The 14,601-nt window shown below is 29.8% G+C and overlaps 1 protein-coding gene across 1 annotated transcript; it reads right to left on the bottom strand.

The window, feature by feature from the left end:
- Positions 1-242: 242 nt before the first annotated feature.
- On the bottom strand, positions 243-14,583 carry LOC124538842 (neuronal PAS domain-containing protein 4A-like). Its single transcript, XM_047116073.1, has 11 exons — positions 14,542-14,583; positions 8,816-8,997; positions 7,024-7,097; positions 6,855-6,944; positions 6,561-6,749; positions 5,919-6,103; positions 5,704-5,810; positions 4,228-4,378; positions 3,202-3,501; positions 1,676-1,821; positions 243-806 (listed from the first exon to the last, which is right to left on the bottom strand). The coding sequence occupies exons 1-11, from the start codon at positions 14,550-14,552 to the stop codon at positions 619-621; spliced, it is 1,623 nt and encodes a 540-aa protein (XP_046972029.1). The 5' UTR covers positions 14,553-14,583; the 3' UTR covers positions 243-618.
- Between the last annotated feature and the right edge of the window lie 18 nt (positions 14,584-14,601).

The following is a 14,601-nucleotide window of genomic DNA, read 5'->3' as shown; positions in this document are numbered from 1 at the left end:
GAAAAAAATAAATAATTTATGTTTAAACCTGTTTATTTCATAATACCTTATCTTATTCTATCTTATAGTACCTTAAATAAGAGGCTGCTTATTTATGCTGGCTTAAATAATACTGTACAGAAAAATGAATTTACATAAAAATATTTACAAAAATTATACTAAATAATTATTCCTTTGGAATGAAATGAAATGTATTTGGACGGAAACATTTTCTTAATACTAAAAATACTATTTTATTATTTACTATTAATGACATAAATTAAAATACTGATAATTCCTGCAATTAAATTAATAATACAAGTTTATTTTATAACAAAATAATTATTAAATAAGGCTTATTTTACGCATGCAATACATATATATTCATATATAAAAAGTTACAAATGTTTTTCTATTTGAATAAAGAACACGTTTTTTTAATAATACATAAATATGAATAAAATATTTATTTCAGTTTTTGAAATATTGTTGGAATTTACTTTATTTAATAAAAATAAATTTAGCATTTTGTAACTGGACATTGCACAGTAATTTCATATATTGCACAATCTAGCCTTTATGTATAAAAAAAATAACTATAAATATTTACAAAACAATTAAACTTTAGTTTAAACTTATTTAAGTAACTATAGTCCGTTCAGCGGGCATATTTATCATGTTGTATGTAAACCTTTGGGTGTAGTCGGTCATTTTGAGAGTATCCGACCAAGGAGGACTTGGGTTCCATCGGTCCATTCCATCAGTGCCTTCTAGGCTCAGAGGTGCTGGTGCAACACGCATTCTCTTTGCAGCTGGGTAATCAATACCTGGACAATTAAAATTTTTAAATGAATATTCGTTAAAACATATTTATATAAATATGGAATTTGATCTTAAAAAAAATATTTATAAATAAGTTTTTTTAAATAGGTTGTTTCCGCTCAGCCATCTCTTGGTAATATGAGGAATAAAATTAACCTTGTCGCCTATACACTCTAACCATTCTATCTTCGTTATCAGAACTCAACAGTAAGAGTATTTCCCCTTGATGGTAGAGTATAAGAGAAGTGAGTGGTACCCAGGTTGCAAAAAACGTCTACCACTATCTCACATTAATACGTTCAATTTTGTTGATGATAATACTGAATACTAATTTTTCCGTAACACCTACAATCTTTATTGCTAAGTTCGAACACGATATAACAATAAAATATATTTTATATATAATGATCGCTTATTTTTATATGCACATTAATTCGACATATTGCTATGTGGGTTTTGCCGGTTCATCCCAGGGGATTACATTTTCTGATTGCCAGCCAATCGCTATCTCAATTATTTTTACTAACAATTATAAGGGAAAAAGGAAAATAGCTTTTTATTGAAAGTCTTTCATATCATTACTATGTTTTATTAATTGAAATTTAATAGCAGTTTATAAATCTTCTGTGTTTAAGAGGAGGATTGGATGAAAAGTCAACAGTGGTTTCAAGACTATTAAGGTTGAAAAAAAAAAATTACTTTTGAACATTATAAATATAAAAGTGAGTTTGTTTATTTGTTACGGTTTGATATCTTAACTACTCATCTGATTATCATGTAATTTTGTCTAGAGTACAAACAAGGATAAGCTGACTCTCCCCATTGGGATAGGTAGACAAAGTTGCGGGCGAAAACCAGTTAAGCTATATTATACCTTCAATTGTTCCACTTGAACAGGGTTCCTGTGAGTTGTATTGAGTGTGCGGATACTGCTCGTAGTATTCCCTTTTCGCATGCATGGGATACATGTACATGTTGCTGTTGATGACAACGTCTGGTGCGTCGTAGTGTAAAGGTGATCTAAGAAAAACAAAACATTCTAATTACAAAAATATTAAATTAACGTATTATTTCACCAGTGTTATTTTATTATTTTAAGATAAAAATTAATAATAAAAAAAGAACATCATACAATAAAAATAGTGATCGAAATTTTTGCTACAGCAGATATTTCAAAAATATCTGCAAAAATAGACGCACTCTTATCAGTATTACAGGTCATCCTCACTGTCGAAGTCTTATTTAATGGTAAGCCACGATCTAAGATCGAATTGAGGTCCGGGATTTTAATAACTTTCCGTAACCGTCGCTTCGTAATTTTATAGATTAGAAAATCGAACATCGGCAAGCAGTTCGAGAAAATTCAATTTCTATACACATGTAGTCATATTTATTTTATTTATAAATATATACCACTACATTTCTGTATAAAAAAAATAACAATACAATAGCAAGCCTAGATATAGGGTTCAATAACCTTATACGAATAAAGACATAAATTACGTATTATTTCTTAATTATTTGACCAAATATAGAAGGACTTGTAAATATGTATTTAATTTCGTAAGGTCAAGTTCAACACTGTCATAACTATTACTGAAGTGTACATTGAGATTCGATTTACGACGTTTTTCTCTTCAACTTATCATATTTGGTTAACGTTAACGAATTTAATGTACACGTTTCTATCTGTTAATTGAATTTTGAATCCTATTCCGTTGAATTTAGGGTTATAGTCCGTTTTAAAAATGTAAATGTGTTGTGGTGATACCGAGTCCACAATAAATATGGTAATGAAAGGTGTCAAATTACGCGGATGGACAGACGGACGGACAGGGTGATGATTTTCTTATTTATATTCCCTCGCTGTGACATGACGAATACAAATTGTACGATGTGACCTTGTGTGTTTGTTTGTTTTTTAGTAATGTGAGACGCTGTTGGATACTAAATATTTGCTGTATACACGATCTAAGAATTATAATTTAGTAAGTAAATATTCATATACATTGCCACTTTTTAATTTAATACATTTATTATCTATATTGATATTAAAATGAGAAAGTCTAGTTCTTTGTCTGTCTGTCTGTCCAAACCACTGAATGGAATTTGATGAAATTTGGTATGAGGCAAACTTGAACTCCAATAAAGAACATAGACTACTTTTTTCTGCCCAATACATGACAGCTAACACCCTAAAAGGCGAGCGAAGCCACGGGCGACTATTAGTTTTGCTATAAAGTATATTTGAATTTAATTGTTTTCCCTGATATTAAGAAAGCATTAGCTGTAACTTGTGTATATTTATGAAATCGCATTACTACTATTTTATGATTATCTGAATTACTAACACACGTATGTCTTTGTAATACCGATCAGCTGTTTAATTAGGTAACTGACCTTTCTTCACTTATCGTAGACTGTGGAGAGTGAGTGGAATAGTCCACTGGTCCTCTATCTGTATAAATCCTTTCGCATCCGTATTCATCGGTTTTCTGAATATACGGTGTCATATGGTATCCAGTGTAATCGACCTCCGTGCTCTCTACATATTGATACTCTTGGTAGGGGTCAGGATAACATGGTTCTCGTCGGAAGAATTTTTGGCATCGAGGATCTAGCATCCCACAAGGTTGATTCTGGTAACCGTAATACTGATACAGCCAGGAGTTAGCCAGCATTATCGATGCTTCTTCTTCACTGTTAAGGAAGGAACGTATTATAAATATCTACTACATAGCATACTACAAAAACTCGAGCACGGTATCCACTGTTACATTGTAACTTTTTTCTGAAGTTTTCGTTACTTAAATATTAGGATAAAATATATTAAGGTATTTTTTAATGTCTGTACTTATTTGTTGACTATTTTTATTCGATTGAGTCTTATAATTATTTCTTTTAAAATAATCATATCACTTCTAGCCGTGAAAGAATGCAGCGAGATTTTTTTTTGACATATTTTTTAATCATATTTTAGTATCGGCATATATTTGATCTGTCTAAGATATGTTACCATTACTATGTAAATTTCGTTTGTAATATGTACAACAACAACAACAGCCTGTAAATTCCCACTGCTGGGCTAAAGGCCTCCTCTCCCTTTGAGGAGAAGGTTTGGAACATATTCCACCACGCTGTTCCAATGCGGGTTGGTGGAATGCACATGTGGCAGAATTTCTATGAAATTTGTCACATTCAGGTTTCCTCACGATGTTTTCCTTCACCGCTGAGCACGAGATGAATTATAAAGACAAATTAAGCACATGAAACTACGGTGCTTGCCTGGGTTTTAACCCGCAATCATCGGTTAAGATGCACGCGTTCTAACCACTGGGCCATCTCGACTCTTGTGCACATGGTGAAGATTACAGCACGAATGGACTTTGGTCTACTTGGAATAGACAATGATAAAACCTAGCTTACCTCAAAACCTGATTGGTAGCAACAATGAATTGCCGAGGAGTATCAGCAGCATCTTTCACTTGCAACACCATGTGTATCCAAAGGAACTGACCGCTTCTTTGCTGCAACTTCACCAGTAGTATGCAGCATTTATCTTGATCTGATTGAGTTACTGTAACAAAGGGGGTTTTTCTTTATTTTTCAAAAGTTCTTATCTTATTTGAAAATTAAAGAAATCTAATAAGTTTACTTTAATAACTTGATAATAATCGATTTTTTTCTAACTCATTAGAGGTCTTATTGTTGAAAAAGCCAAGTTCTTCTTAAAAGTCAAATATGACTTTAGGTGTAATACAAATATCAATATGTTAATTTCAAGCTATGTCCGCGACTTAGTGCGCATTTGAATTTGACAAAAAAGGTTTTGTTGTAGTTTAAGTTTATCCCTATTATATTAGCTTTCTGCTAGTTAATGTCCCGTTTAAATCGGTTCGCCGTTCGAGAGATTAGGCGAATCAAACAGACAGACAAAAAGGCTATTTTGGTATATGTACCGTGTATATACATTTAGTAAAAAGTGGTTATTTTAGTATTATAAACAGATACTCCAATTTTATTATAATTACGCATTGTTAATTATACATAATATATTTCTAATATAATTTACGCTTTGAATTTGCCTCAATACAATGTACTATTTATAAAAATTTCATTTGTCCGGTATCGGCTATTCTGTAACGGACTAACAAACTTACATAATTATCTTCCTTTAAGGATCGGCATAGCAATTTAGCACGGAAACGCGGTTTGCATTGCTACCATTCCGCGCGGACATGATTCGTATACAAACATATTAATTAAGTTAAGGTACTGTTACGTATCTCATGTTTTCTAATTAAACTACTGTAAATACAATAATCATTAACCATCTGTCGGAAAAGTTGCACTACCGTGGTCGCAAATACGATTTCGTCGTTAAACTTGATCAATGATCATTACTCCTTAATTAATATATATAACGATGTTATTTAATTAACCGAAAAGAGAAACTAGATGAGTTTCTTGCTGATTTAATAGAATCTATGTTTCCGTAAATTTTATATTCAATTGTAAAATTACGATTCAAAAGTGCTCGCAAAAGCTAGCGTAAATAATAAGATAAGTATATACTTTGTTTTAATATCTTCTTTTTATTGTTGGAAGAAGATGGTTTGTGGGAAATCTCTTCCATTAATATTGTCATTGAATGAAATGATATCCAGTCCATTCAGTGCCCTCCAAATATGAAATGAAGACGTCCCTGATAATATGATATGACAAATTTTCTCTCGTACTCATGTCGTAAACATAACATCTCAAAGAATTGTTGTGTTGCGGTAAATAATTCATCAGAAAACTACGAGTTCCACTATTAAAAGCGAATCTTTCGCTCCTGTTAGCTGTTTTGAATATATTAAAATAATAAATTATTAAGAACTAATACATGTATGAACTCACTTAATCTATGTTTGGTTTGAGCTTCCCGTAAACTATCCCAGTGTAGAATTTGATACCATGAAATGTCCACTAATTCTGATTTCTTCCATCCTAAGTACCATTCGCCGCTGAAAGAAAATTTCATGATTAGTGCTCATTAAAGACGTAATTATCTCAAAAATATGTTCATGTTACTTAAATGTATTATTTTAATTTTATTAAAAAAATAAAATTACTTCGTATCTATATGTAGTATCTTCATATCCATGGAATGTATTGTTGTGAATACGTTGGTAGCACCATGTACCACACATTCTCGAGTCTCGGGCATAGCCAGGGGAGTGCACGATGCTAGGAACACTGGCTCATTTCGACTGCATAACGGTAAGTACGACACGTAGTGGCCTCGAACTAAAACTACCTAAAAAAAAATTAAATTAATTTAAATTTTATGATTAATGATATAAGGTTTTATTTTATAAAATTGATAAAATATAAATTACAATTTAAGAATTAAATTTTATAAGTAAAACAAAGTCCCGTAACGATGTAATCTTAAACACTACCAAAGGGTTGCCTTTGTACGAATTGTTATATAAGAAAACTTTAAGTATAATATTATTAAGGTTTTAAGTATATTGGATGAAAATGATGATAGATGTTGAAGATCGCGATAAAACAATCCGACGCCGTAATAACGTACGTCGCTTAAGCCAATATGTTATTCTATTTTATCTTTTTATGTGATCCTTTAATATAACGATACTAATTTAGAAACAGTTGTTAATATCGTATATAAAAATAAGTTTTCTTAACTACCACCGTGAAATATAAGATATCTAATAATAGATGCTTCACAAAAATATTGAAACACTTACTTTTTGGTCCCCAAATCTCATCTGGCGTCTTGCGTTTCTGGAAACATTCATCCTACAGAAGAAATGCCTAGTCTTTGGTACATTTTCAGTCTCTCCGTTGCTCCCTCTGTTTAGTTCCATTTGGACCATTTGGTGATCTTGTCTATCTATTATGTCATATACGCTGTCGCCGTGTATTAAAAGATCTTCCTAAAATATACAAGAATAATATTCAAATTCATAAATTTATAAAAGCCTCATTTTATAAAACATTTATTTCTTTGATTAATATTCATCAATTAGGAAATCACAAACCATTGAATGTCCCAAATATTCCGCTGCATTTTCCGATATGTATAATAGTTTTCCGTTCTGTGTCATCATCATCATAAAACCGTTCATTGCCTGAAAAAGACATTGTAAATGTCACAAGTGATTTTATGGTTTCACGGTGAGCGCTCGTAAACTTGAAATAAAAATATACCTTTGAAAATCCGATATTAGGTGTAGGAGTAGGTTGCTCTTGGTACTGATAACTGAAGTCGTGACTCTTGAACACTAAAACAGAAAGAAAGACGGAATTATGGGTGAAGTAATAGCAACAGGAGATAAGATAGCGAACTAAATGCATTTTAAACGTCTTAATACGCCTTCTCGTGACTGAAGGTGAAACAAAAAGTTTGGGGACGTTTTCAAAACATGGTCGAGATTACGGATAACGGCATACGTGATGAGCTTAGCCAAAGATTCGGAGCATGGGAAACTGTACGAGTTAAATTTTACGCGGATGCGAATAAATAGTGTTTGTGGTTAATTAATGATCGTTGCTTGATAATCACGACGTAGTATCATGCTTATGTTGGCGAACGTTCATACTATGTTGTAATGCTATTGAGACTTCTTGAATATATGGTTTGTCTAAAGGTAAAGGGTAATTCTTACTATTTCATATCAATAACGTTTAGTATTCTTGGATTTCAATTAAATATATTGTTATTTTCCAAATTCTAAACTTCCTTGAGGATCATTAACGATATTTAGATATTATCATGTCATTATTAATTAAATGATTGCTGCGTGCTGCCTGCATGCAAGACGGCAGGCAGGATCTGGATGTGAGTAGCCGGAAAAAGACCACAGTGGCGTGCACTTGGAGAGGCCTATGTCTATCAGTGGTCAAAAACGCGCTGATGATGATGATTTCTAAGCCTTTTAATCACTGAACTTCGCGAAATATAATTTAAAATAATAAATTTTACAGAAGAATCGAAGACGATGAAAAGCAAGGACTGTATATTATATTTTTATAAAACTATTTATTATATATAAGATATAATACGGTGTAAAAATACACCGTATTGTAAACATGCTTTGTAACTTTTTGCTGAAACGTTTCAGTATTTCCGGCTTTCAATTGGACTTTTTTTATTTAACTTCTTTTTTGTATGCGTTTACGACTTATTTTTACTTAATCTAAAATAACTCACGAACAAGCCTTTCCGTAAAAAAGTTAACTTTGTTGTAGAAATCTGATATGTTAACATGCCTGATTTTGTCTGTATTTAATGCGTCAAATATCGTTCGTTCGATTGAGTTGAAATTTTATATAGCTATTTTAGCATTTATTAAAAAATTCAAGCATGTCTATCACTACCTTAAGTATTGAATCTTTAATACAAAATATGAAGATTTTGTATTACGTGTTGTTATTAGCTTGTGGTATTTGTTGAATGTTACAATATTTTTAGTTTTGTTATAATCATGTTATTATTAATAAGTAGCGCTTATAGTTATAAACTGGTAGTTATGTTACACACATACAAAATTATAGATATTCATAATGTAAAAAAAGTAGATACAATTGTATCATCAAAAGGAAAATTAGAGTTGGTGTGTTTTAATATTCCGAATATTTTTCAACATCGTTTAAACATCATAGTTATACGGAATGGTATATTTTTAATGGATCCAATGTCAATAAAAGTAACTTCCTATTAAAGTAAATTGAATACTCTACTTTTGAGGAAAAGGTCAAAATTTCGTTGCACCATACTGTTCCAATGATGGATCCAACATGTAGCAAATTTGCATCCAACATGGCCTGTTTTCGTCACAATGTATCCCTTATAACTAATAAATATATATTATTATTTAATATTTTCTATAACTAAGTGCGAGCTGAATGATTTACATGATAATAGAACGTGAAAAATAATTGATATTTGTCCAAACTTGTCACAGAATTGTTTTATAGCATATTGTCTTGAAAAACTTACCTTGTTGAAAGTAGTTCATTTTCCTCACATAGACACATACTAGGGCCATTAGCTGCAGCTGCGACAGCCTCTGTCTGGTTGAAGGAGGTAGTGGCAGCAGATCCCGAAGGTTTGAGATTTCAGCGTTTATAAGATCGCGTCGCATCTTACTAGCGCCTTTTGTTGACTTGGTTGGTTCGAATCTGGATCAACAAAATAATAATTATTACGAGTTATTTGTCATGTACTATATAATTAAAAAGTGCACTGACGTTATTTATTAACTTAAATATGATTATTACGTTATAAATATTTCAATTAGCAAAATAGGTGGTAATCAATATGTTTCCTGTATTTGATTTTTCGTTTATGTCATCAAATATACAACCTAAACCTAAGTCTGGCTAAGCCGCTCAAACTTAAAAAAGTGTGATCTTAAAGGAACATTCCAATTATTTTGAGTTCAAGGGAAGCTGTAAGTATGGTTATGAAACCTGATGAGCTGAATAAATTTAATAATCAATTATAATTTATTGATCTGAAAACTTTATAATCTAGGAAATGTTTAAAGTATAAACGTTTCTAGGATCACAGACAATGCGCGGATACAGTGTTCCGGACAGGTGTATGTCGGCATGATACAGGGTGTATTAACATAACGCGCAAACCATTAGAATTGTTGTAATAGCGCCGCTCGGCGGAAAGGACTCTTGGATTTATTGCCTTACCTTAAGATGTTTATTGTAATGCAAATTCTATCACTTCATTTTAAATGCAAACAATTTCTTTTCCTATATCCTTCGCAGGAATACAAAATGAGATATGGATGAATTTTTCATTCATTTCTATAATCATTGATAATATCACTGATTTGTAATTCACGAGGTGTTTTTATATTTATAATCGATCTCCTTATTTATTACCAATAGAATATTTTATGAGCATTTATGTAACTTTCGAGGAACTGGTATGAGTACTAATTATTCGTTAGGTTCGTCGTAAATGTAAATTTAATGTTTTATTTCGATAAATCTATTGAAGACAATACGAAGTACGGAATAATTGTTAAAAAATGTTTGCAATAATATTTATTATTTTTATATCTGAGTGATTTTGTAGATTATAAAAAAAGCTTGGAATTAATATATGTTGACTTCCAGGGAGGATACATTACAAACATATATAATTGTATTCAACTAATATGATTGTATTTTTAAATGTTGAAAAAGAGTAACTACTGAGTTTCTTGCCGGTTCTTCTCGGTAGAATCTACTTTCCGAACCGGTGGTAGCTTCACTTAATTGTTAAATGACGATTCAAAAGTGCTTGTAAAAGCCCACTTGAAGAAAGCTTATTTTGATTTTGACTATATACATATAAACCATGATTTGTTTCGTAAATGCGCCTCCTACCCCGAGAACTAAGATGTGAAGTCCCTTTTGCCTGTGGTTACACTGACTCACTTAACCTACAATTAGGATGAGTGCTGATGATAAATGCATACAATTTGTACGTATCAGTTGACTTGCATACCCTCAAAATTGATAGAGTTGAGTTTTTACTAACGTGGAATATGTTTGTTTAATCAAATCGTAATTATAACACTAAAAGATTTATAACGTATTTTAATTAGAAAGAATATTCTAATTAATTATTACATTATATTACATTTTAGTATTAGGTAACATGAATTGTAATATTTAAGTGTTAAAACAAAGATTGAGGTAAAATAGGATGTAAGTAACTGATCATTAAAATTAAATTGATTTATAAATAAGTGATGTTTGTATGTTCATAAAATATGATTGCGATGACACAGTTACATCCGAATATTTTATACATCTGGTTAATACATTTGAAAAAAATATGATAATATAGATAACACAAATAAAGATTTAGCATTAAATACTCTTTTGATAATCTATAAGGAAAGATAGTTTTTAATTAATATGAAGTTAAGGGTAAAATTACTTGAACGCAAAGTATATAGCATAATATTATAAACTATTAAGTACGTTTCTTTTTGCTTATATTAACAATAAAGGAAGTAGCTAAGTTCGTATGTTAACATGCGTCGGCGCATCGCGCGGCTCTTTTCATCTCACCTGGGAGTCCTTTTTGTATCCATTAAGTTTTATTCGGCTTTTTAGTCGATTGTGAGAAATAAATGATTGGTGCCCCCGTCGCTTTATTAATTTGATTGAATTGTGCTTGTTTGTTTTGGTTCCGATCAGAGTAATGGTATTTAGAATTACAGTTATTAGTTTTTTATTACTAAATGTTTTTTCATAGCTGGTTTGATTCAAAAAGAGGGTAAAAAATATTATGACTATCCAACTCAAAAATATCATTAAAAGAAAAATTTACAATTTGGTTTTGTAATATAAGTAGCACAATATAAATATATGTTGCAAAAAGTATAATTAAAATTTCATAATAAGTTCCTAATTTGAGATACTTTGTTATGAATTCTAGACTCATAAATTTTTAATATAGTTTTAAAATATAAAGGGATAAGTTACGTAGAAAAATAGTTATTCACACCTACATAGACAAAAAATCTAGAGAACAACATCACATAGAAAGGATTCGAACTTTTTATAGAATAAATTAAATAGATACCCAAGAAGTCGAAGATTTCCCCATCACAATCTTATTAGTTTCGTATATTTCGTTTCGTCAAAGTTTTTGTGAATGAAGTTCAAAGATCATTGTAATGCATTACCATTTACGTGTCGGAATAAAAACTTAACATTCCTTAAATAGTTGGACGTTGGGAGCATGAAACGTGGACATTTCACGGTATTCCAACTTAGACCGTGTAAATTCTTCTGAGATAAGTTAGTTTGTGCTCAACACTTCTTTGTTCGAACACGTGTTCTAATGATCTATCGAAATGTGAAATTGCTTTTGAATTTGGTATATTGAATGAATCTTTTTTCGAATTTCGAAGAGTATTGATTTTGAGTGACGTATTCCATTAATTCGTTTACAAATCAATGTGCTGTAATTTTAAATGTTATGTCTTTTTTTTATTGATCACGTTTAATATATTACGATTTTAAAATAAAATAAAAAAACAACTTAAGTCTATTTTATAGGGTAATAATAGTTTAGATAAAAAATCAAAAACAAAATGTTGTAGAGGGACTTTAGGTAATTAAACATATTTTATATAATTTATTCACGTACATATTAAAAGTATTTTTTTAATTTACATGTTAATCTAAATTTAGTTTCAGTGTTTTTATAATAGCGTGAAATAATCATGATGTTATTTGAATTATTAAATAGCCTTTCGGTGAAGTCTGATATGATATTAATTAACTAAAATTCATGTTAAATGTATATATACTGAGGTTTTTAGTGTTATAACAAACATTTAATCTAGATAACTTTGAACTGAAGATACGTCAAATATTTAAAACAACGTTATCGGTATTTCGACTAGGAGATTTCGGCTCAGCGTCATCGTAAGATTTGTAAGCATTTCTCAGCAGTTACAACAATTGACGTGATTACTTGATTACATACGATAATTCTGTCAAAAGTCGGCGAGATTTGACATAATGACGATCGAAACATTTTATCCGACCGATCGCTCTCTATCGACCTAGTCGATCGACTCCAACAACAGTAAAGTCGAGATAGATGATCAGATGTTTTATTTCCTATATTTTTTTGTTGATTTTGGAAGCATAGACATTTCTTGATTCGAACTTCTATACTCTTTTGTTATTTTAGTGAATATTTATTTGTAGATTATTTTAACAATAAGCAAGGATTTTGAGTCGCCCTAACATATCACTAAAGTCTTAATAAGTTAATAGACTTTAGTGATGTTTAATAGGGTTTCGCTGTATACGCTATTACCTATGTAATTAAATAGCACAATAAGGGTAAAGAATAGTTATTAACTACTATTATTATGTGAAAACATTAACTTTTACGAATGTCACTTCAATGTTATAATTAAAATTATCTTACTAAAATGTCGATTCTAAGTGTTTTTAAGAGTCTACTTGAATATTAAATATTTTGAATTAGAATAAAAATAACTATTACAATATCCATTGTATATATGATCGTAGTTTGAAACATATGTATTTCAATTAATTATTTGACTAATCAATTTATTTAGGTAAGGTATTTTTGTGAGCTTTACTTTTTATGAGCGAAAATTAAAACATTTTGTTCGTTTCTATTGATTTATCTAATATATTTTCCCTTAAGAAAATATTCGTTCTAAATTATATAAAGCTTTAAATGCGATGAAAATAGCGCTACGTAATAGTTGTTGATATTTATTTATATACAAGGTTATGTTTGTTAAATTTACCTAACAATCTAGGCGCGTTAAATATGACATGCATGCGAATTTAGAGCTTATATAACTTCCATATAAGGCGAAAATGCTATGAAATAGACAGATGTCGTAGAGCGTGTGCTCAGTTAACACTTAAGTAACAATAGGATTGATTTTCAGCGTCTTTACATCTCCGAATGGAATTATATTCCTCGCTATCAAAACATATTTTTTGTAAGCAAAACGTCACAGTTACGAAATATTTATATTATGAATTAGAATACATTGTTAACTACATATCTGTGTAATAGTAATATAACTTTGTTGATAGAAATTATGTTCTAGCGATATATTTGATATTTTGTATTTGTATGTAGGATGTCTAAAGTCTTAAGTTGCTAGAGGATTTTTAATAAAATATTATGAATTGTTAGTATATTCCCGTAATCTTGATACTAATTTTATTTTAATAAAGCAAATTTAAAAGAAATATAAAAAAAACGTGTTATTTTAAAAATCACAAAGAGAAAGAAGGAAATATTAATTACTTTTATTTTTGGATTTTGTAAATTGATTGTAATTAGGAATTATTGCTTGTTATGTTGTTATGTTATTAATTATTGTTGTTATGTATTGTTATAGGAATTATTGTTATGTTGCTGGCAGAACTGCTTTAAACGATACATAGCTATGTATCGTTTTGATTCCATAAATTTTGATCAAAACGATACATAGCTATGTATCGTTTTGATTCCATATAAAGCAGTTCTGCCAGGGATGTATAAATATATATAGATTGTTAATCATTGAGGGGTGAAAATGCAAAAACAAATTGAATCAGCATTTAAAATATTGATATGTTTCGACGTTGATTTTAAAAACAAATAATAAATGACATTCGAATTTCGAATGAAAATGGAACAAAAAGGGTTCACTTCTGGTAGAGTTAATTAGGGGTATTAATATAAATCAAGTATTAATCAGCTTAAAAGCATTATCCAATAATTATAAAATTAATAAACGTTTAACTTTACTTAAATTTCTTAATCGTTCACGTTATTATGTCATATCTGATCTTGATTGCTTTTATTAATTATTAATATTATATAATAACTTAAGAAACAAACAAAAGCTTATAAAATATTAAACGTATTGTAGAGGTTTATGACTACTGTGATTTAAAATCTAATTAAGAATACATAATAAAAATTATTTAAAAAAAAATAATTGAAAAATGTTAAAAAATCCCGACGGATATACCTATGATTTGAAAATATAAATACATACATATATATCTTCATACATAGGATAAAATTATTGATGAACTTTTGTAATAATTTATTTATAAACTGATTTACAGAGCATTGGTCTCCGAACTATACTTATATATATTTTAGGGTTGTATAAAATAATATAATAAAAATAATAATTGACATCTTACCTTAGAAACATTTTGAATATTGTTGTTTTACTAAAAATATAAACTTTAAATACAGTCACT

Source organism: Vanessa cardui, chromosome 21, assembly GCF_905220365.1.
Source record: "Vanessa cardui chromosome 21, ilVanCard2.1, whole genome shotgun sequence".
Classification (NCBI taxonomy): domain Eukaryota; kingdom Metazoa; phylum Arthropoda; class Insecta; order Lepidoptera; family Nymphalidae; genus Vanessa; species Vanessa cardui.
The sequence above is the reverse complement of the archived record's forward strand: the minus strand, read 5'-3'. Positions and strand labels throughout refer to the sequence as shown.

Excerpts from the sequence above, each read along its gene's own strand:
- LOC124538842 (XM_047116073.1), bottom strand. Across the intron at positions 6,945-7,023 it reads CTAATATCGGATTTTCAAAG|GCAATGAACGGTTTTATGAT; the intron begins GTATATTTTTAT and ends TGTCTTTTTCAG. Across the intron at positions 807-1,675 it reads TTCAAGTGGAACAATTGAAG|GTATTGATTACCCAGCTGCA; the intron begins GTATAATATAGC and ends TTAATTGTCCAG.